At 40.7% G+C, this 24,400-nt stretch overlaps 2 protein-coding genes across 7 annotated transcripts in view; one reads left to right on the forward strand and one right to left on the reverse strand.

The window, feature by feature from the left end:
- Positions 1-8,997, forward strand: part of TRAFD1 (TRAF-type zinc finger domain containing 1) — an 85,423-nt gene extending 76,426 nt beyond the window's left edge. For all 3 annotated transcript variants that reach the window (XM_033955599.1, XM_033955598.1, XM_033955600.1), the window contains exon 12: positions 8,214-8,997. In XM_033955599.1, coding sequence (XP_033811490.1) covers positions 8,214-8,255 — 42 coding nt within the window. In that variant the 3' untranslated portion in view covers positions 8,256-8,997. The remainder of the gene's footprint in view (positions 1-8,213) is intronic.
- A 3,882-nt stretch (positions 8,998-12,879) lies between these two features.
- The window catches only part of HECTD4 (HECT domain E3 ubiquitin protein ligase 4), a 492,696-nt gene continuing 481,175 nt past the window's right edge, over positions 12,880-24,400 (reverse strand). For 2 of the 4 annotated variants that reach the window (XM_033956861.1, XM_033956860.1), the window contains exons 74-76: positions 20,358-20,553; positions 18,390-18,612; positions 12,880-15,230 (exon numbers count right to left, since the gene is read on the reverse strand). In XM_033956861.1, the coding sequence (XP_033812752.1) occupies positions 15,094-15,230; positions 18,390-18,612; positions 20,358-20,553 (556 nt within the window). In that variant the 3' untranslated portion in view covers positions 12,880-15,093. The remainder of the gene's footprint in view (positions 15,231-18,389; positions 18,613-20,357; positions 20,554-24,400) is intronic. The other 2 variants (XM_033956862.1, XM_033956863.1) reach the window with 2 other exon arrangements.

Here is a 24,400-nt window from a genome sequence, read left to right on the forward strand (position 1 = left end):
AGAGCTCATGGAAAATACCCCAGATTGGTTGTATTTGGAATGGCGACTCATGTTTCCTTTACATTTATCTCATGTTCTTAGTATCAAGATGCCTAGAATATATAAAGAGAACAGAATATTAATGGATACATGGAAAACATTGCGTTAACACCTAACCCAATACATAAATCAATCTTTATGGGTAAACTCCAAGATTCAAATTGGCGGATTTAAAGTCGTATGGAAGCATTGGATTATTGCTGGTATACAGATTTTAGATGATGTTATTTCAAATGGTAAACTGCTTGATTTTTCACAGTTGCAACATAAATTTGGTCTTAATAAATCACAAAGCTTTAAATGGTTGCAACTGAAGCAGGCTATTCAGGAGGGGTTCCCTGACTGGAAAAATTTTAATAATCAGTATAGTCTGGAATTCTTATGCTTTCAGGCGGATTTCTTGGGACACCAAGCCGCACAGTGGTATAAATTGATATCTGGATATATGAATAAAAAACCAAAGACTGGTCTTAGAGACATTTGGAGCATTGAGATTAAGCATCAAATTTCTGCGTCTCAATGGCCACGAATTTGGTCTTGGAGAATGAGATGTACAGTGTCCGCATCTATGAGACAAACTTGGTTCTTTTTGCTATATAGAGCTTTTTGGACCCCTGTTCGATTACAAAAGTTAGATAGTTCTAAGTCAAATAGATGCTGGCAATGTAATCTGGAAGCAGGGACTCTGGACCATTTAATATTCTATTGTCCCTGTAACATGGCTTTTTGGAAATCAATTTGGTTTCAAATTAATTGTTTACTAGAAAACCATGTAGCATTGTCATATGATACAATTCGGTTCGGGATGTCAATGAGAGCAAAAAGTCAAATTTCATCAAGTAATAATAAACTTTTATTGATTATGACAGGAGTCGCCATACAACATCACCAGTAATTTGAAAAATTACAGTAGGCTTAACTATACATTCTGGTGGAATTCGTTATGCCATATTTATAAAATGGAAAGAACAATTGCTTTACAAAAAGGGAATTATAATAATTTTAAAAAGATTTGGGGTCCATTGACAAATTATTGTAATGAATAATCTAATCTAATCCTTAGGTTTGTATACCACATCATCTCCACGTTCATAGAGCTCGACGCGGTTTACAGTAGGAGAAATAGGAAGGAACTACAGCAGAGGGTTAGAGGTAGAAGTGTGAAGAAAATTTAGAGGACTTGGGATGCCAAGATATAAGAGTTTCCTTGATTCCTAAGTTGGAGGGAGACTTACATTTTTTGAGAAAAGCCAGGTTTTCAAATGTTTGCGGAAAACTTGGAGAGAGCTCAAGTTCCGAAGAGGGGAGGTAAGGTTGTTCCAGAGCTCAGTGATTTTGAAGTGGAGGGAGGTCCCTAGCTTTCCTGTGTGGGAAATGCCTTTTAGCGAGGGGAAGGATAGTTTTAATTTGTGGGAGGATCTGGTGGTATTAGGGTTTGAGGAATTCCAAGAAAGAGGGATAAAGGGAGGGAGGATGCCATACAGGATTTTGAAAGTTAAACAGGCGCATTTATAGTGGACCCTGGCGATTATCGGAAGCCAGTGGAGCTTGGCCAGGAGCGGGGAGACATGGTCAAATGCCACTGAAAGTACATTTATACGTAGGGGGAGGGGGAAGGTATAAAGTTATTTTATAGGTTTAATCAATAGATAAGAATACAATATTTATATGATATTTTGAATTAAAATATTTGTGGTAAGGGTGGGTGGAAAGGGAATAAATTTATGTATGTAAGATGACAATTGAACGAATTTCAAGTGATGTGTAAAAGTTTCAAATGATGTAATATTGTGTACTTGATGTAAGATGAAAAAATGAATAAAGAATTTGGAAAAAAATAAATAATAATCGGCAGAGAGATTTCCACTGGAATCTTCTGAAAGAATCGGGAAAAACAAAGACCATCGGTAGATGCATAGCACATTACCTTATATGAAGAATATAATGATGTAAACCAGCTATAAGAAAAAATCTCCCATGGACTAGATGCAGAATAAAATATGGAGCTAGAATTAGTCTTAGAATATTATTAGAGTAGAATAATAGTAACATAGTAAATGATGGCAGATAAAGACCTGAACGGTCCACAGTGGCGTACCTAGCATATGCAACATCTGGGGCCCATCATTTTTTGACCCCCCCAATCTGTACGAAAAACATGATTTTTAGTAACAAGCCACATGTCACACATGAGTACCTAGGAAAAGGCAGCATCTTGCATACTGCAGTGAGCAGTACAACATCAATACACCCATTGTAAAACTAAACAAGCCAGACTAGTACAGATCAATCCTGCAGTCAAGCCTAACAAAAAACCATGTCTTTCGAACACACAGAACACAGAAAACACCTTCGCCTAGTATGGAATATGTAATCACAAACTAACCCCTCCCTCTTTTACAAAACTGTAGTGTGGATTTTAGCCACGGTGGTAACAGCTCTGACGCTCATAGAATTCTGAGCATCAGAGCTGCTACCACCACGGCTGGCACTAAAAAACGCTCCACAGTTTTGTAAAAGGGATAAAATAGAAATACATAGACAAAGGTTAAATTGAATCAGTAAGAAGCTGGACTCTGCATACATTGCACCACAGAAACAGTGACACATGTCTCCTAAAGCAATAAATAAATAGAAAAAAAATTTTTCTACCTTTGTCTTCTGTGGTTTCTGCTTTCCTCATCTTATTGTAATTCTCTTCCTTCCATCCACTGTCTGCCGTCTCTCTTCCCCTATATGGCATCTTCTCTCCTTCTATGCCCCTTCCAGAAACTGTATGCCTCCCCCTTCCATCTCTCCTTTCACCCCCATTGGTCTGGCATCTCTATCCTCTCCTTCCCTCTCCCACACCTTTCCTCTGCAATCCCTTTCCCTTTTTTCCCTCATTTTCCTTTTCAATTTATTTTCTGCATCTGTCTAGATTACGTTCTTACTACCTTCATCAATGTTCTTTTTTACTGTCTACCTAAAGCTTGCCACCTCTTCCCCTCACCCCTCCAGTGTTTCCCTAACTCAATCATTTTCTCCCCATCATGTGCCCTCCTTTTATTTATCCCCTCCTTCCATCATGTACCCTCTTTCTCCAACCCTTCCATCTAGTACCTTCTCCTCTCTCTGTCCACTTCCATCCAGCGTCTGTTCCCCTCTTTCTCTCCTTCCATGTCCTTCCTGTATTTGCTCCCTTATCTCTCCCATCTGCACTTCCATCCAGCATAGGCTCCCCACTACCATCCAATGTCTGCCCTTTCTCTCGCCATCCACCCCTCTTTAATCAGCATCTGCCCCCTTTCTTTCCCTCCAATATCCTTCCCCCTTATGTCTCTCCCCTTTCTCTGTACATCAGTTCTTCCATACCATACCACCCTTCCATACCACCCTGCCCCCTTTCTTTCCCTCTACCACTCTTCCATTCCAGCAATCCTGCTCCTTTCTCTTCCTTCATGCAGCAAGGTCCCACGATGACTAGCTGCCGGCTGCCAGTCCACCCCACTCCGACGTACTTGCTCTGGAGCAGACTCAGCAGCTGCATGCTGGAAGGTCCTGCGATGACTTGTCTGCTGGCTCTGCTCCAGCAGACGCAGGGAGTTGTGGCAAAGTCTCGCAATGACTGCTTCGGCCAGGTCCACCCCCTCCAACGTAGCTTACTTCTTCCAGAGCAGAGCTGGCAGACGAGTCATCGCGGGACCTTCCTGCACCTCAGCGCGGCTGCCGATTCTGCTGCAGAGAAAGTAAGTCAGAGGTAACGTGACCATTTATTTTTTTCATCAAAAGGGGACATCTATTAATTGACTGTGTATCCTTTCTTTCATTTCTTTCTGCACTCAGGCCCAACAATTGTCCCTTTCTATTCACTCCCTCCTTCCTTCTCATGTCCTTAGTGCCCCCATTGCCTCCTTCCCGTGTCCATGGTGCCCCCATTGCCTCCTTCCCGTGTCCATGGTGCCCCCATTGCCTCCTTCCTGTGTCCATGGTGCCCCCATTGCCTCCTTCCTGTGTCCTTGGTGCCCCCAGTGCCTCCTTCCCATGTCCTTAGTGCCTCCTTATGTCCCCCCCCACTGCCTTCCAGATTTTGTCCACCCCCAAAGCCAGCCTTGCCTGTCTGACTACCTAACTCCCTCCCTCCCTGCTGCACTAAAGCCAGCCAGATTGCCTGCCTACATCCTGCCCTCCCTGCCGCGGAAAAAATAAAAAAAAGCACTTCTCCGACAATTCTGACGGCGGAGAGGACGTTCCAGGCCAGCCAATTGCTGCCTGGCTGGCCTGGAACGTCCTCTCCGACGTCAGAATTGACGTCGGAAAGACTTCTTGTCGGCAGGGGGAGGTAAGATTGCAGCAGCGCGGGCCGGGGGATAGGAAGGGCAGGAGGACCCGGATCTGGCCGGCTGTGCACCCCTAAAGCCGTGCACCCGGGCGGACCTCCCCCCCCACGTCCCCCCTTGGTACGCCACTGATGGTCCATCCAGTCTGCCCATTAGTTATACCCATTAAAAAATACATGATTAAATTAACTTTTTCTTCTTTGATATTTCTGAGTCATAAGACTGTAAAGTCCACCTCGTATTGTTCTAGGTTCCAAATGCTGAAGTTGCCATCCAAGCTCACTCCAGCCTATCCAATCATCCTGTTTGCAAGATATCTACCATAAAGTCTGGCCAGTAACATTCTCATGTTCCAAGTTACTGGAGTTTTCATTGATGCCCTCCCCAGCCCAATCCTACATCATATCACCACATATGGGACACAGACTACGCAAATCTGTCCAGTACCAGCCTTAACTCTTTAATTTACATCCTTTGTTTTCTAATTAGAGATCCTCTGTTTATCCCATGCTTTTTTGAATTCCATCACCGTTTTCCTCTCTACCACTTCCCTCAGGAGGGCATTCCAGGCATCTACCACCCTCTCTGTGAAAATAATATCCTAACATTGCTCCTGAGTCTTCCTCCCTGCAACCTCAACATGCAAATGTACTTTTAATCTCCCAGTATAAGTGGAAAGAAGAAAATTGAAAATCTACTTGACAAGAGGGGATTGGCTAAACCCATAATGACACACACAAGAGAATTTTGCCAGGGGAAATCTCCTACCAGTTCATTGTCACTAGGATACAAGTAACAAGAAAATAGTAGACCAATTGAATGCACAAGAAAAGAGCATCTAGAAAACTGGAAGAGTTAAAAATACCAAAACCCTTAACAGAAACCAAAGAAAAGTGGGAATCCCAAAGCAAAACATCTTGGACTTTGTCATGGCTCCTGACCAAATAAATCCCAAATACTGCTTCGACCAGACCTAAGTGCTTGCATGGCAGAATGTTTGGGAGAAAGATTAGAGAATAGTGAAGAAGTATCCTACCATAGACCTGCAGGACAGAGGGGACACTCCGAAAGAATAATAGGACAGGAGCTGAAGGACAAGTATCCATCCATGATATAAAAGGAGATGGTTTACTACAGTGTTCTTCAACCTTTTTACACCCGTGGACCGGCAGAAATAAAAGAATTATTTTGTGGACCAGCAAACTACTAGGACTAAAATTTTAAAACCCCGTTTACGCCCCATCTCCGTGAGCTCGGTTCCCGCAAACCATCTGATCCCATCTGCACAAGCCGCAATTATGATTTTATATTGAATGTATTTTATTAAAGTATAAAAAGAAACAATATTCTGAACAATTGTGATTTTATAAATACAAATATACAGAGCACGGACCAACAAAACACCTGTCTCCCCTCCCCTTCACATATATCCCCTCTACTATCAAGAAAACTGAACAAACCAAGTTATTATAGAATGCTACATAGAAATATCATGCTAACAGAATACTGCAGTCCCCAGTTATGTCTCTAGCAGGATATATATTTCAAATCTGATATATTCGAATGACAAAATAGAAATAAAATTATTTTTTTCTACCTTTTGTTGTCTCTGGTTTCTACTTTCATCTTCTTTTCACTCTTTTCCTTCCAGCATCTGCCCGTTCCATCCAATGTCTGCCCTCTCCCCCTTCCATATGTATCTGACTTATTTCTATGCCCCTCTTCCCTGTATATCCAGCCTGTTCTTCCTCTCTCCTTTTTACATCATTCATTCCAGCTTCACTGCCTTCTTCATTTTTATCTCTCCTACACCAGATCTAGCATCTTTATCCCTCTCTCATTTCTCTGTTGACCCCCTTTCCAGCATTAATGTCTCTCTACTTTCTCATTCCTCTCTCTCCCCTTTCCCTCATCTGATCTCTCCATTCCACCCTGACCCCCTTCCCTTCCTGTAATCTCCCTGCCAGCTGTTTCCTTCCTTTTTTCTTTCTCCCTTCCCTTCCATTTTTTCCTTCTCCCTTCCCTCCTCCCTCTATCCAACATTAACTCTCTTCCCATCCCTTTCTCTCCTCCCCTCCCAGCAGCATCTCTCCTTCTTCTCCCTTCCCTCCCTCTATCCAACATTAACTCTCTTCCCATCCCTTTCCCTCCTCCCCTTCCAGCAGCATCTCTCCTTATCCCTTCCCTCCTCCCTCTATCCAACATTAACTCTCTTCTCTTCCCATCCCTTTCCCTCCTCCCCTCCCAGCAGCATCTCTCCTTCTAACTCTCTCCAAGTCCAGTAACAGCTCTCCCTTTATCCAGCAGCTTCCCTGCCTCCTACAGTGGCTGTCTCCCCTTCCAGCAGCTCTCAGTACTTGCCTGCAGGAAGTTGCCGGTAAATCACTGCCCTGGCAAGTAGGAGAGCTGGTGGGAGGGGAGGAAGTCACTGTGAAGGCTCCCCAGGATCTTGCTCGCACACGCTGACCATCTCCCTCCACCTGCACCTGTATCTGCAGCTCTCTCCATTCTACTTGTAACTTCCCCGCGGCCCTCTTCAGCAACTTGGCAGGGGCAGTGATCAAGACAGGCTGTCAGCTATGTAATTCAGTAGATCCCAGCAGTTTTTTACTCTAGTCAGTACTATCAGATAAAAGAGTAGGGGGGTGAGTGAAGAAAAAAACAGACCCCCCTCCCAAGTCTGATTATCCTTTTACGCTGCAGATTATAAATTAACCTATCATGACCACATCAGTAGCATTGTTAAATCAACCTTTTTCAGACTTCGTCAAATTCGTTCAGTTTCTCAATTTCTCTGTTCAAAATCACTTAACATTCTAATTCATTCTTTGGTGATTTCTAAAATCGATTACTGCAATGCCCTATTTAAGGGAATAGCTCAAAATGAAATCAAATGTTTACAGATTATTCAAAATGCTTCTATTAAACTTATTTCCAAAGCAAGGAAGTTTGATCACGTGACACCTCTCCTTAGGAAAGCGCATTGGCTTCCAGTAGCTCACCGGATAACAAGTTTGCTTACATTCAAAGCCTTATTTTATAAAATGTCTGCTTTTATTTTTAAACTATTGATTCAATACACTTCAAATAGAACATTAAGATCGAATGAACAACATTTACTGACAATCCCCTCACTTAAAATTATTAATACAAAAGATGGCAATTTATTTTTTCTATCACAGCCTCTCAAACATGGAACTCGCTCCCTATTTACTTAAGAGAAGAATGCAACTTGGATAAATTTAAGAGCAAATTAAAAAGCTTTCTTTTTAAGGATGCATTTGATAATTAGTAAGCCAGATTTTAACTTTACTGCATAGCTTCATTGAAGTGTATTGATTTTTTTTAATGATTTTTCCATTCCTTTTGTTTTTCCCTTGAATGTCTTACTATCAAATAATTTGTATTTCCTTCCCTACTTTCCCTTGTGTTGAATGGGTTTGTCATGTTAAGTCTTTATTTAGTTTTTGTCATTTGCTGTATTGTTCCCTAAATTTTGTAATTTTTAGTGATATGTACATCGCTTAGAATTCTGATTAAGCGATTAATCAAATCTTTATTAACTCCTTACCTGCTGCTTCCTACTAAACTAGTTTTCCCATGTAGGCAGAACCACGAGACTCATTTTGTGGGATTTTTAAAATGTTCATACACTTGTTTGTCATTAACCCACAAAAGGGTTAATCCTTTTCTACTCCAAGAAATAAGGACCTGTCGGTTGTATGTATCTATGTGCTATATAGCTCATGATATTAAGAGAGAAATCTATTTAGTTAAAGACATGCATTCCCTCCCCTTTGTTTTTGTAGGAGGTTTAGAAGAACAGCCTTCACATTATATTTTCTTTTTATACAGACAAAACAGAACCATGGAGCAGATGTCAAGAAGGAAGAATAATTTAGATCTTCTGTGAGAAGGGCATTCTATACCTGACACCTGTTAAGACTGTTAAATTTTTCTATATTCCTAGACATGTTTATATATCACATTGGATAAGGATGTGTTTACTTGCTTTTGGAATTTCTGCAAATATGTATATTTTTTGTTTTTAAATTTGTAGAGCTTCAGAAACACAAGGGCATATAAACATTTCAGCTTGCGGGGTAGCACTCAAGGCTCAGAAATAGTCTTGCAGAGAGGCCTTTGTACTAACATTATTCTGAGAGGATATCCTGAAACCCAGACCTCTCTTTTGGCGAGCCATACTACAGTTGTGAAACCATCCAACAGGAGAAGAGGATAAAAATACAAAGCAATCCACACAGCTGGGGCTTATACTCAAAAGCCTTCATGTAGCCAGCATGGATAACACTTAACTTTGGGCTGTATGTCACTTATATAGTCAAATAGTATAGAGCTAGTGGTATGGGATTAGGCTGTCATGTTAGGCAGAGATGACATTCAAGTAAATGCTCAAATAGGAAGGCTAATTTTAAATGGGTAAGTTATCCACTTAAAACTATTCTTCCCCCAACTGCAAGTTCATCTCCTTTACTTAAGGGTGGCAGCAGTACTATTAACCTTTTGCATTTTGATATTTTTTATTTTAAAGAATACAATTTTAGCAACTCTCAATACTTTTAGATATTCAATTTTAAAATTACTGTATTAGAAAATAAAATATTTACTAAGAACTGTTGTAGAGGTGTGATTCTTTAGTGTGAGAGTACATATAATAAGCTGTTTTTGAAAAACTAAGCTTTATTATGTTAAGTCTTTCAATTTCCTCACTTGTACTTTGGACACTAATAGAAGCAGCTGGTGATAACACCCCCCCCCCCAACTAAACTGCTAGAGCTATGGCTGGGTCAGAACTCTGTAAGCACTGCTACCTAAAGATGAAGCAGAGGCTGTGCAAAGAGCATAGGCCTTGGTCTTGACTCCCCAGGCCCTGAGTAGGTTTTCAGACTCTCCCTACTGACTAGTCATATTCACATAAAATGCAGGTAGTAAGCAAGCAAATTATTTTTGTATAGTCATTGGGATTCTGAAAACTTGACCTGGATGACTAGGAGTGAAAACTAAGGGAATGGTATGAGTGATTGTCTTTCTACAACTCCCATTCCAGCAAGACAAACTTCAGAATTATGCCATGTGCAGGCTATGGAGTTTTAAAACACATTATGTTGCAGAAATAGGATTCTGTATTGAAGCTGTTATTCTCCGACCTATAGTCTCAAATTTTGCAGGTGGATATCACTCAAATCTCTCAACTCCACCCCTTCACCAGTGGAGAATAGCTCCCAGTTTTTCCTTCTGCAAACAAAGCAAGGTGTGTTCTGATCTGCTCTACTTTCTTTCTGTTATTTTTGGATATTGTGGTTAGCTTCAGTGCTCAGAGGTCCCCTTCTTGGGCTTACTCTAAGAACATAAGAATTGCCGCTGCTGGGTCCATTGTGCCCAGCAATCCACTCACACGGTGGCCCTTGGGTCAAAGACCAGTGCCTTACCTGTGTACGTTCCGGTTCAGCAGGAACTTGTTTAATTTTGTCTTGAATCCCTGGCGGGTGTTTTCCCCTATAACAGCCTCTGGAAGAGCATTCCAGTTTTCTACCACTCTGTGTGAAGAAGAACTTCCTTACGTTTGTATGGAATCTATCCTCTTTTAACTTTAGCGAGTGCCTTCTCGTTCTCTCTACCTTGGAGAGGGTGAACAACCTGTCTTTATATACTAAGTCTATTCCCTTCATTATCTTGACTGTTTCGATCACATCCCAGTTTCGCTAATTTCTCACTGTACAGCAACTCCTCTAGCCCCTTAACCATTTTTGTTGCTTTTCTCTGGACCCTTTCAAGTAGTAGTATGTCCTTTTTCATGTATGGTGACCAGTGCTGGATGCAGTATTCCAGGTGAGGGCGCACCATGGCCTGGTACAGCGGCATGATAACCTTCTCCAACCTATTCGTGATACCCATCTTAATCATTTCTAGCATTCTGTTTGCCGCCACCTCACATTGCGTGGACAGCTTCATCGACTTGTCGACCAGTACTCCCAAGTCTCTTTTCTAGGGGGGGGGGGGATCTCTCAGAGTACTGTACCTGTATTTGTGTATAAGATTTTTGTTACCAACATGCATCACCTTACACTTATCCACATTAAACCTCATTTGCCATGTTGAGGCCCATTTCTCGAGTGTGTTTGTCATGTTGCAGGTCTTCTCATTGTCTGCAAATTTAATCACTTCACTCATCATACCAATTTCCAGGTCATTTATAAATATGTTGACGAGCACAGGTCTGGCACCCCTCTTCTTCCCTCCACTCCCCCATAGTCTAGCATCTCTGTTTTCTTCCCTTCTAGAGTCTTCTCCCCACTCTCTGTTCCCCATTTCCCTTCAGGCTGCTTCAGCGTCTTCTCCTCTCCATCCTCCCATCCCCAGCACCCTTTGTGCAGTCCAGCAGCTCCCTCCCTCTCTTCGTGGCACACTGGCAATTTCTATAAGGCTATGCCTTGTATTGCAGCCGGAGCCTTGAAGTCACATCATGTATTTTATTTGATACTTGGAAAACATTGAAATTTATTAATAAACTAGTCTTTAAGCCCATTACATTAACGGGTGCTAGAATATGTGTGTCTGTTTGTCTTTCTTTCTTTTTCTCTTCTTGGCCGCTTTGTCTCTCTGCTCAGCTGTCCACCACCACCCCTTGCCTGCTCCCCCTGTCCAGCAGTAGGTCTTCTCCCTTCCTTTTACCTCCCCCCCTGTCTAGCAGTATCTCTTCTGTGCTCCCCCTGTCCAGCAGTAGGTCTCCTTTCCTGTTACCCCCCCACCCCCCCCGTCCAGCAGTAGGTCTCCTTTCCTGTTACCTCCCCCCCCCCCCGTCCAGTCTGGCGATCTCCAGCCATCAGGCCAACTCTGCCCCTCTCGAGCTGCTGGGATTATTTGAACTCAACCCGACGCTTCCTGTTGAGGGAACCTCTCCTCACCGGGGGTTCAGGTGCACCAGGGAATGACATTTGAAGTCTCTAAAGTCATGGTTGAAGACCTATCTGTCAACAATAAACCATAATCTCAAAGCTTTCATATTCAACTTTAGTGATTTCCATTCCAGGCCTCAGGATATGCAGCCAAGATTTTCAGGCTATCCACAATGAATATACATGAGATTAATTTGCTTGCATCAGGGTGGCTAAAAATTAATGGTTAAAAAAAAAAAAAAATCAGATTTTTCTATTTTAATTGGATTTTTAAAAATAATATACTATTTTGAGGAAAAATCTATCTACAGATAGTTTTCTATTTAAGATACATTTTAGTCCAAAAGTTATTTATCATGAAAAAAGGATTAGCTTTTAATTATGTAGCATGAGGCTATATATTCATGCAATGTTTACATTTTTTGGTAAGTCTTCAATGGGTGAAGTTTTGTCCATAATGATCCTGTTGTATGTACTTGTATAATAACAGAAGAAGGGAATGTCTTCCTTGCAGAAACAATTGATACCTTAAGACAGGGGTCCCCAAAGTCCCTCCTTGAAAGCTGAATCCAGTCAGGTTTTCAGGATTTCCCCAATGAATATTCATTGGGGAAATCCTGAAAACCCAACTGGATTCAGCTTTCAAGGAGGGACTTTGGGGACCCCTGCCTTAAGAAATGAACTAACAGCAGAATACTTAAAGGAAGTAGCAGCAAAAGCTATAATAAAATGTGAACAAAAATTAAAATGCTTGTTGCAGTTTTCTGGGTCTCTAAGTATCTTTTCAAGTAGAACTGATGTTTCAGCCATCATGATATGGCTTTCTTTGGGGTATGTTGGGTTTGAGGACTCTATCTATCTCAAGACAAACTGCAGATCTCACAGAGTACCCTGAAGAAAGCCACAGTATGATGGCTGAAAAGTTGGTTCTGCCTGCCTTGATGCAGCGAGATCCTGAAAATTGCAAGCAGCCTGATGCCAGCTTTAGAAGCCTAAGAGGACAAAAATTGAAGAGAATACCAAGCTAATAACAGTTGCAGTGCTCATAAGCTGCACTTCCTAGCCAAAGATTTCAGTGTTCTAGAAATAGAGACTAATGCCATTGAAATTGTTAAATACTTCTGTAACAATCATGTTGCAGAAGCAGCTCTGAAAAGAATGGGTGGAACCAAGCTAACACTCCCATAAGATCTTATGGGAGTATTAGCTTTGGACTGGTTTTTGAACAGTATATTATGAACTGGCCTATTCTAGTTGTAAATATTAAGATTATGCCCGCAAGAATGAGTCTATAGAAAATCAGGATTTAAATCAAGTTTTTCTAGAATGCACTACTTTCGCTGTATGCCAACTTATCTCATGTATATTCACTGTGGATAGCCTGAAAACTGTGTCACTTGAGGACTGGGTTGAAAATCCCTGTTCTATCTCTAACTGGGCCAAAATACTGAGACTTGATTTTTTTTCTGTTAGAAAAAGCTATACATAAGAGCTGCCGTCCATTTCTTGGCACAATGAAAATTCTTATCCACCAATTTTACTTTAAAATGCTTCATAATATATTCTTGGCACTTCATAATTTAATGATATTTAAAATAAAATGATCGCCATACTACTCCAATTAATCAAAATTAGATTAATTTTTTTCTTTTTATTGTGACACTTTCTTGGAATACTCTTCATTTACAGAGCAGTTTGATAAATACCGATACAGACCAGGAAAACAGCATTGAAAATGATGGAAGATTGTTAAATGCAATCATAAATAAGTGTAATAAATATACACCAAGTCCCTGTACAACACACGTCATGGGCGGGTCAGTGTCTCTGTAAGGTAGCAGCAGTTATCTCACTCACAGCTGTAGTTCTATCATCTTAAAAGGACTGGCATTAACCTTACAGGTGAGTACTAAACAGATTTTGTCCTTACAAGTTATCCTACCGGTCTGAAAATAGACATACCCCATTAACAGATTTATTATCTAATACTAAAGCACTTTTTCAAATGCCTAGAAGAAAAAAAATGGAAATTATAAATAGTAAAGATGACAACTTCCTCGATAGTTGTCTCAAGTAAATAATTTTGATGTGCAGTACAGCAGTTCAATAATCAAAAAAAGTGATTTCAATGTAACTTCTGAGAGGTACCTGTAATGCCCAAATTTGTGTGTTGCCATTGTTGGTATTTTTATGCCAATATTTCCCCTAATCCACTCAGTTTTAGAGTTACTAGTTGATTTACAACTTCCTTATATTAAGGAACAGGGTGGCCACTATGTTATTTTTATCCCTTTTCTAAGGTCAGTGCTTTGGAGCTCTTTTATGCCATCAACTAATTCAAACTGTCAAACCCCCCCCCCCCTCATTTTCATCCAGAAACTGCAACAGGCAAATGCATGTTTTTCAGGAGCCTTGGGCCTCCTGTCACATCCATACAGCCTTTTAATTACACACACACACACACACACAACTCTTATTATTCACAATTATATACAATACATACATTTTTCAATGCCTAGCAAGTGGAACAGGTAACATAATAACCCAAAAGCCCTATCATATACCACTGCCTGCTCAAATCTGCACCATGTAGTTCTGAGCCCAGTACTGGCACTTATTTATAAATATGGTACTGAGTACAGAGTTCTTGGTTCATTTTTCTTTAGCACACAAACTTATTAACATTTGCCAGGTTTGAATAGTAGGAGTGCATAGTTAATATCTTCATCGGCTGACACGACTTTTTTTCTTAAAACATGCTTTCATGATGTTATCATAAAACATTTGGCATCGAAATAAAATGCAAATGCTGTTCCTTATTCAAGGTCATTCTAATCCAACTGAGACTACCTTTGAAAAAAAAACAGCAAGAAGCAATTTTCTTTCCCAACTGCTTAAGAATTAATTTTCAGAATCATGTGTATTATATTTAGAAACATCATTATGTACAAAAACAATTCTTTGCAATGAATAATTATGTGCTTATTGTTTCATACCCAATATATTTACTTTGTTATATACTTAGCACTGTATCAATTCACACATACAACTCAAGGGGGCTAAAGGACATTTGTACTACACATTCAGATAGTTTTTGAAAAATATTCTCCAGATAACCAGATCTCTTGATTGCTTTTTGGCTGTAACCAGGAAAATCAATTTCACATTAAGAAAGTGAGCTTATAAACTATACAAAATATCTGAAAAACAATTCTAGTAATCCAAAAGCAAACAGTATCTGTTAGCTGTAAGTGTTTTTTCTCTGCAAAGATAATATAACCTTTTAGTTTCAAGTCACCCAGATCGGCTGCAGTCATTTTGTCTTTCTATATAACCACTACATCATACCATAAAGAAAAGATAAATTATGATGTTTTCAAAGTTGTGTTCCAGGAATAGATATTCTTGGTCTCTAATATTACACAGTTGAATACATGTGTCCAAATCCTTATTGCCTCAAAACACCACTTTAATGCTGCTCTGGTCCCCAAAGTAATAAAGTTAAAAAAAAAAAAATTTGGTTATGTATGTGTGTCCTTTACCCTGTCTTAAAATCAAAAGGTGCATGTCAACTGGTTCCATACTAAAATTATTCCAACAAATATTGTGCAAAACAAGAGAGCAAAGAAATTAACCCACCACAAAATCTACAAATACAGGATGCAAGTGTCCAAGTGTTCCAGGGTTTACAGCAATGTGAACAGAAACAAAAGAAATGTGTTTCTTTCCATGGGGGTATTTCTTAACAGCTGGATGTTTCCAAATAAGACGTCAGCAGTGGTCCACTGTATCTTTGAAGCCTAGTGCCAACAGTGTTGTCAGCCACTGAGAGGATCTTCACGGTAGTGGATGGCATACCTTAGTTTTTCCAGCATTATGTCTAAAGAAGAGTACTGAGGGAGTTTTATCATAAACATGCAGGTTTCCACACGAATATAGCGAGAGTCTGGTGAACCTATAAAATAAATATGTAAAGGCAAGTTACAATATATACAGAAACTCAGTGGACAGCCTTCTCAGCAGCTTTTGTGGAATGATAGGAGATGTAAATTCTCAAAATTGACATATTTCAACTAAAAATAAAATAATTTATCTTACCTTTGTTGTCTGGTGATTGTATCTTTCTAATCTTCTCATTACCTAACTCTGGTGCTATTTCCCTGTGCATGCAACACAGTTCTGTGCTGTCAACTCCAGGGCCTCTTGACTATTTCTTTTTTCTCCTCCTTCACTTCCTGCTCTATATCAATCTCTCATATTCAACTTTCATCTACTTTTCTTTCTCAATCTCAAATCTAGTTTTCATCTCTTCCATTACCGTCCCCTTACTTCCATGGGACTGCCTCCTCCTATCTTTCTTCTCCTTTTCTCCATGAGCATCATCTCCAATCTCTCTGGTCTCCCTCTCCTTTCCATATGCACCATCTCCTCTCCCCTTCCCTCCATGGGCACCATCTCTTTCCTTCCCTTTATCCATGGTCCATCATTTTCCCTTCTCTCTTCCCTCCCCTCCTAACACTCCGTGGTCATTATTTCTACCCTCTCCTCCCATCCATGGTCATCATCTTCCTTCTGTTTTTCCATCCTCTATTTCTAGTATCTCTCAAAAATCTTCCCCATCCAAATCTCTCATTTTTCCTTCTGGCACTTCTTAACCTTCACATCCCCCTATCTTGTCTGCATTCTCTCACTCTTCTACCTGGTCCTCTTGGCCTTACAATTTTGCCTTTAACACTAGTGCTGAAGGAATGTTTCTTCTCTCACCCGCCCAAAGCTCTTCTCCTTCTGCGACATCCATCCCATGTCTCTTCTCCTTACCATTACATAACTCTTGGCACCATGGGAAGGGGGTCCCAGAGGGTTGAAGGACCATCTAGAACAGGGATGTCAAAATCCCTCCTCGAGGGCTGCAATCCAGTCGGGTTTTCAGGATTTCCCCAATGAATATGCATGAGATCTATTTCCATGCACGGCTTTTCATTGTATGCTAACAGATCTAGAGGGAGAAGGAAGGGAATCAAGAAGAGGTGCTGATCTGCCCAAGGGTCAGGCTGGCTGTGGATGGTGGCTATACCACTTAAAAGTGAGGCTCAGGCGACACACCTCCATGGTCAGTTTGGGACTTTGACTGCTGGAAGGGGAGAAGCAAATGTGCAATTGCTCTCCCTGTGCCCCCCTCCCCGTTATATTTCTGGAAAATGGTGCCAATATGTTGTACTGCCACAACAATGCTCCGAGAGAGAAAACTGTGTTAACGTGCATTAAAATTTTTAATGCATGCTAAATATTTAACACGTTAATAGCGTTATTAACACATTAAGCCCCTCTTTTATAAAGCTGTATTAGCAACTGCAATGCGGCAAAAGCCCTTTAAAAGGGCATCAGGGCAGTTACCACAGCTTTATGAAAGGGGGGGGGGAGAGTAAATGGGCAGCCCTAGTTATTATGAGTTATACAAACAGGGATATGAAATAAAGAGGAAACAGCATTTTAGATGAACACTTAATTGTTGTTATTTGTTACAATGTTATTATGTATGATTTTGTACTCTACTTAGATTTTAGGCAGAAAGGACATTTTTAAATACATAAATTTTCATACACAGATGAAATAAATACATAAGGTTGCCAAGAGTTATGTAATGTGCACATCTCAATAGACAATGTTGCTATTTACTGTATATACTTGCCTATAGGTCAATCCCATGTATAGACCAAGTACAGTTTTAGACCTAAAATGGTCTAAAATCCCTCAATTCACATAGGTCGATCCTCACCTGGGCCAGCCAGGAAATCCCCCTCCGCGCTCTCTTTATACCAGTACCTCCGAAAAGTAGCTTTAGAGTCGCAACAGCAATCCTCGGAGATTGCTTGAGGCCTCCCTTGGAGTGTTCTCTTTGATTCCTCCCCTCCTCCTACTCCAAAGAAGAAAGCTATCGCAAGTCGAACCACATGATTACCAGGGGTCAAACATGCTGAGAAATGCAGAGGGATTAAGAGTAACCTTTCCCTTAGATATCCTCCGTGCTTGTTACATGCTTGCTTGAATTCAGGAATCCTCTGCCAGCATTTCTGGTGCTACAACATTGCACTGCCTCATGATTGAAAGCAGAATTTTGAAGCAGATCTTTAGATATTAGTCTGGGGTCATTTTTGATTTTGTGGATGATTTTGTGGTTTTCGACTGAGGTGATCTTAGAACAGAATTCAGGGTCTCCCATAAGGAATACCCCAATCAACATCTGGCATATTAAAATCACCTATTAGTAATATTTCCCCTTCTATAGCTATATTTTGATTGACTTCAATTAAAGCTCTAGCCACCATGAGTCTTCGTGTTTGCGCATTACCTTGTCTGGAGTAGACATATCGTTTTTAGATTTAATGCCCTGGGGAGATAGTTACATCAAGCAGGTGATGCTTTACCAAAACTTTTGATTAATATAGAAAATGATTTCCCTTACATCATGATTTATGTTTAATGTTCCTCTTTGTGACTGGATCAGTAGACTTACACACCCTCATTATTTTAGGAAGCTATGACAAATATAGCATCTGTATAGTGGAACATTTTTCTTGGCCTTCTTTTGTAAAAGAAAATGCTAGCATGGTTTTTACGTGTACTTGACACACTAGAATTCCCACTATTTAGCCTGTGTGGCACAGTGGTTAAAGCTACAGCCTCAGCACCCACGCTGCTCCTTGTGACCCTGGGCAAGTCACTTAATCCCCCCATTGCGCCAGGTACATTAGATAGATTGTGAGCCCACCAGGACAGACAGGGAAAATGTTTGAGTACCTGTATAAATTAATGTAAACCGTTCTGAGCTCCCTTGGGAGAATGGTATAGAAAATTAAATAAAATCATCTTCTGGTCTGAATACATATTTAAAGTTTTGTGACAGGTGGGCGGTGTTAGGGTTTTAGTGTAAGCAATCTGCTTTTATACAAAAAGAGAGAAGCAAGCAACAGCAAGGTTACAATCCCAAAGGTAAAGAAGCTCTGTGGGTACCCCTCAGACAGTTTAAGGGACACACGGATTTCAAATATCAAATGGACGTTTTAATAGATTTCTATGATAAATTATTATACTATATGATATGATGGTACTGTACCTGCAGCTCCATCTGGAGGTGCAATTTTCATTGGGTAAGGTGGAACATGTGCAGTGTCTGGCCCTCCATCTTTGCATGGGCATGTGAAAGGGATTCGCTCCTGATTGCAGGCAAATTTAATAAATTTGCAAAGTTCTTCCTGAGTAAACAATTCTAATGCAGACCAGAAATATTCAATATGTTGGTCCGTTTCCATAAGTCCCACTTGGTACATTGTATGTGCCTATTAGAGAAGAAAAAGATGCAGAGAAGAACCAAGAAAATCCCACAAATGTCATACAATCTACCAACACATTTTAGGATAGAATCTATTGAAACTGGATTTCCAGTCCCCTCCACCCAAGTTTTAGCAATGCATCTCAAAATTAAACCATAATGTGCCTTGAAATATCCCTTTTGAATCCTGTTTTTTTAAAAAATATTTAAACCAATGTAATGCTAATCATTAAAAAGACCTCCAGGTAAAGGCCTCAAAGAGAAAGACAGAACTGGCAGGCCTTGAGCATGCGCAGAAGCTCAAGGCCCCACACCGGTCCAGTCAAGCTGATCATTGGGGGCAGAGGGAAATGCTGGTTGTGGTGGTGGCAGGGAATTTTTTTTTTAAAATTCTTTATTCATTTTTGCATGTTACAACAAGTGTAGCAGTTAAACTCATATGAACTTAAAGATACATACTAACTCTCATATATGCATTAAGTATAACATTTCATTACAAATTAATATTCTGTAATATTTTAAATATTATATAAGAAATCTAATATATAAATTATTCTTATTGAATAGAATAACCTTCCCTCCCTCCCTACTCAATAATACATATAAGTATCATTACTATGAAACTATTCAAATAATCATGTATTATGAAATAACAAGTAAAGCCCACCCATTTCCCCCCTAATCAAATATCTTATCATGGGAAAAGTTAATCATTCATTATAAAAATCTGATAATGGTCCCCAGATTTTCTGAAATTTACTAAAATAACCTTTTCTAAAAAATGCCACTTATTGGAGGGGTGGGAAGTATTGAGAAAGGCAGGTTGAGAAAGAAGTGCCGGTTATCAGAGGGAAGGGGTAGAGATGGAGGTGGGAAATGTCAGTTGTTGTGGCAGTAAGGTGTTAAGAAAGCAATGCCGGTCATCGGCATCCCTTTTTTTTGGACCATAAATCTCTGGGAACATTGGATCACTTACTGTTTTATTGCCCTATGATTCAAATATTTTGGAAGTCGATTTGGGGACATATAAATAATATTTTAGAAGTTGTGACCCTTTGACCTATGAAGTTGTGATTTGTGGCACACTGTTATATGTAAAAGATCCCCTAGATAAATATAAAAGAAAACTTTTTTAATTATGACAGGAACAACGATACAATTAATCACAAGAAATTGGAAAAATTGGGATCGACTTAATTTCACATTTTGGTGGGCAAACTTATGCTTAATCTATAAATTTGAGAAAATGAATGCTGATCTGACAGGGAATACAAAAAATTTCAAATTAATATGGGGCCCATTGATGTCTTTTGTAGAATTATTATAGTTTAAATTTATTTTACGTATTACTTTACATATCCAAGGGAAGGGAGGGGGAGGGAACAAAAGGGTTTAAATGAAATAATATCTTTCTTAAAGATTTGGGAGGGGGTGAAGGTTCTGTTTACTGTTTTTATGATTTCAAAATGATTGTTATATAGGCAGGATTTATTTGTTATATGATACTTATATTTCAAAGAACTAATGGATAATTTGATTGATAATATGGGGTAGGGAGGGCGGGATATTACTTTGTTCATGTCATGTAAGATTAAGTGTTGTTTACTGTGCAAACTATTTTCTTTACTGTTTTCACTTACTGGAACAGTTAAAATGAATAAAGAATTATATAAAAAAAATAAAAAATCTCTGTTTATATTTCAGTATATGTGGTAACATACCAATTTTGTGTTTCAGGACAAAAGTACACACCTTTAAAAACTCCAGGTTAATGTAAGGCAGGCCACATGTCCGGAGCTCCATTTCTAAGGGTGTCAAGGTTGTTAAGAGTTGGAGTGGAATGATTGAGCTTAACCCAGCTTGCACTGCGGTCAGGCAGTCCTGATTCTGCAGTTCACGCAGCCTTAGATTCTGGATTGCAGTTGCATATAAATCTTTATTTTCCCATCTGATATTGAAGCATAAAAAGACAAAACAAAAATCTCTCACTCACTTTGTAAACATATTTCCTTTAGTACTTATTAAAAAACCACTATTACCGTATTTTCGCGGATATAACGCGCGCGTTATATGCGTTTTTATGTACCGCGCATACCCTTCGCGCGTTATATGCCTGAGCGCGGTATACAAATTTTTTTTTACATATTTCACACCCCGCCCGACGCCCGATTCATCATCCGGAAGGACGCTCGCACCCCCACCCCGAAGGACCGCCGACTCCCCGACAATATCGGGCCAGGAGGGAGCCCAAACCCTCCTGGCCACGGCGACCCCCTACCCCCACCTCGCACTACATTACGGGCAGGAGGGATCCTAGGCCCTCCTGCCCTCGACGCAAACCCCCCTCCCCCCAACGACCGCCCCCCCCAAGAACCTCCGACCGCCCCCCCAGCCGACCCGCGATCCCCCTAGCGACCCCCCCGACCCCCCCACCCCCCTTCCCCGTACCTTTGGTAGTTGGCCGGACAGACGGGAGCCAAACCCGCCTGTCCGGCAGGCAGCCAACGAAGGAATGAGGCCGGATTGGCCCATCCATCCTAAAGCTCCGCCTACTGGTGGGGCCTAAGGCGCGTGGGCCAATCAGAATAGGCCCTGGAGCCTTAGGTCCCACCTGGGGGCGCGGCCTGAGGCACATGGGCCCAACCCGAAAGTCAGGGCGGGTGAACGGTGAGTCGGGGCAACCAGAGGAGAGTCGGGGAGGGCGAAAGGAGAGTCGGGGTGGCCAGAGGAGAGTCGGGCAGCATGCGCGGTATACCCATGAGCGCTGTATACAAAAGTTTCCGTACATACAAGTGTGGTTTCTGCGCGCTATACCTGTGTGCGCATTTTACATGGGTGCGCGTTATATCCGCGAAAATACGGTAATAGATCATGAAACCTTTACAGAGGTCAACTAAAGAGAAAAATTTAAATCTCACATCAATTCTTTAGATGTCATTCATAGAGGAGTTTGAAGCATCAACAGTAAACATTAATTAATTTTTTGTTCTTTAAGGCTCCTGTTTTCTAATGAACCAATACATAGAACATAAGAATTGCCGCTGCTGGGTCAGAACAATGGTCTATCGTGCCCAGCAGTCCGCTCACACGGCGGCTCTTAGGTCAAAGAACAGTGCCCTATTTGAGTCTAGCCTTACCTGTGTATGTTCTGGTCCAGCAGGAAAGACTTATCTAACCCTTTCTTGAATCCCCGGAGGGTGCTTTCCCCTATAACAGCCTCTGGAAGAGGGTTCCAGATTTCTACCACTCTCTGTGTGAAGAACTTCCTTACTTTTGTACGGACTCTATCCCCTTTTAACTTTAACGAGTGCCCTCTCGTTCTCTTCACCTTGGAGAGGGTGAACAATCACTCTATCTCTACTAAGTCAATTCCCTTCAATATCTTGAATGTTTCGATCATTTCCCCTTTCAGTCTCCTCTTTTCAAGGAAGAAGAGGCCCAGTTTCTCTAGCCTCTCATTGTATGGCACCTCCTCCAGTCCCTTAACCATTTTTGTCACTCTCCTCTGGACCCTCTCGAGTAGTATTATGTCCTTTTTCATGTACGGCGACCAGTGTTGGATGCAGTATTCCAGGTGGGGGCGTACCATGGCCCGGTACAGCTAAAAACTGAGGGCAGGACGCTTCAACAATACGATAATAAATACCGTATTGAGAGCGATTTTAATTTACAGGGTTATGCTCTGTATAACAGCATGCAAATAATATGCATGTTATTTGTGTAGAGAAGCCCTGGTAAAACAGGAAGGAACCGTACCTGCATATCCCTCCTGTCAGCTCTTTTTTTTAATCTCTGCTTGTTGTTCCTTTTCCTGCTGCTCTCTCCCTGACGGCTCCTCTGATTGGGGCTCCAGAGCTGTGATTAGCTGAACAGGCAGGGGAAGCCCCAAACAGTTGAGCTGACAGGATTTCCCATGCCGGCATAGCTGATCAGTGACTCTGGGGAGTCCTGCTAGCTCAGCTATTTGGCGGCTTACCCTACCAGCTCAGCTTGGAAAAGAGATGGCTGAGGGGAGATATGATTGAAGTTTATGAAATCCTGAGTGGAGTAGAACGGGTACAAGTGGATCAATTTTTCACTCCGTCAAAAATTACAAAGACTAGGGGACACTTGATGAAGTTACAGGGAAATACTTTTAAAACCAATAGGAAATATTTTTTCACTCAAGAAAATAATTATGCTCTGAAACACATTGCCAGAGGTGGTGGTAAGAGCAGATAGCATAGCTGGTTTTAAGAAAGGTTAGGATAATTTCCTGGAGGAAAAGTCCATAGTCTGTTATTGAGAGATACATGGGGGAAGCCACTGCTTGCCCTGGATCAGTAGCATGGAATGTTACCACTCCTTGGGTTTTGGCCAGGTACTAGGGACCTGGATTGGCCACTGTGAGAACTGGTTACTGGGCTTGATGGACCATTGGTCTGTCCCAGTAAGGCTATTCTTATATTCTTGACTCCTCCCCACAGTTCCATGTTCACTGTCTCAAGATACTGAGCCAACCTTACCCGTTTGTCCCCCTCCTTATTAAACCTGTTGTTACAAAGGCCTTAGTTTTTCTAGTCTATCAATACCAGTTTTCGCCAATAATCCAAAGTAGGTGCTATGGTTCTCTGGATATCACTCATGCTTATCCAAATTTATTTGTATTTTGATATACTGCCCATCAGTGAAACCATCTGAGCGGTTCACAATCAAATCAAGCATCAAATATTTTCCCTATCTGTCCCAGCAGGCTCACAATCTAGTTATGGTACCTGGGGTAGTGACTTGTCCAGGGTCACAAGCAATGTTCCCTCTAATTTTTCATAGGCTGTGTGCGCAAAAATTTCATCTGTGCACATTTTAAAGAAAAACTAAATTTGTGTGCGCTATAAAAATGATTGCCAGAGGGCCCGGAGTTCAGTTATGGGCAGGTCTTTGAGTTTAATCTGAATTAACGAAAACACAATGTAATTTTAGTTACACTTTATGTAACATAAGTCTCATTTCAATAAACATAAATTATGTTTCATTGAAATGTTTCATTGAGCGCTACCTATAAATAAGGTATCATTGTACTTTATACTTAAAATTTAGAAAATAACAGCAATTTAGTTTTCAAAGTTTTTCCCTGCGATCTTTCATATTTATCCATTCCGAATAAATTCTGTCAAGATCTGTTGAGCCTCCATCTTGAAGGTGACTCTTAACACACATCAGCATTTCCAAATGCTCTAAATGTAAACGATTCCTTTGTTTAGTCTTCAAATTGTTCATTAGACTAAAACCACGCTCACAATCTGAACTAGATGCTAAGAATGTGGCACCAATGTCCATCAATTTTGCTAAATCTGCAAATTGATCATTCTGAAATGCAAATTTCATCATATCTGGAAAGCTGTTTATCAGATTGCTTTTGATTTTTTCTGCAACAAGGAATTTAAAGTCATTGTATTGCTGAATAATAACACTTTCCTCTGGAAGAAATTGTTTATACTTTAAACAAAGAGATCTGATATGTCAATTTCCGAAGTCAAAGTCGCATTGTGATATTGCTGTACAGTCAAAAGCAGACCATTCCTCAACTTCATTTTCAGGAAATCTTTCACCCAGATGCAAACATAGGATGTTGATGAAGGTTAATATGGAATTAGTATCCACTGAAACTTTTTCTCCAGACCTCATCCTGTTGTCAAGAAGATTGTTGACTTTATCACTCCACTTAACCTTGTCGCCTAAGTACTACATTTGAAGTTTGTTCAATTTACCCTGTGCAAGATGATAAGCTTCCAATGGTGTCAAACCACATTTTTGAA

The sequence above is a fragment of the Geotrypetes seraphini genome, chromosome 8 (assembly GCF_902459505.1).
Source record: "Geotrypetes seraphini chromosome 8, aGeoSer1.1, whole genome shotgun sequence".
NCBI lineage: Eukaryota > Metazoa > Chordata > Amphibia > Gymnophiona > Dermophiidae > Geotrypetes > Geotrypetes seraphini.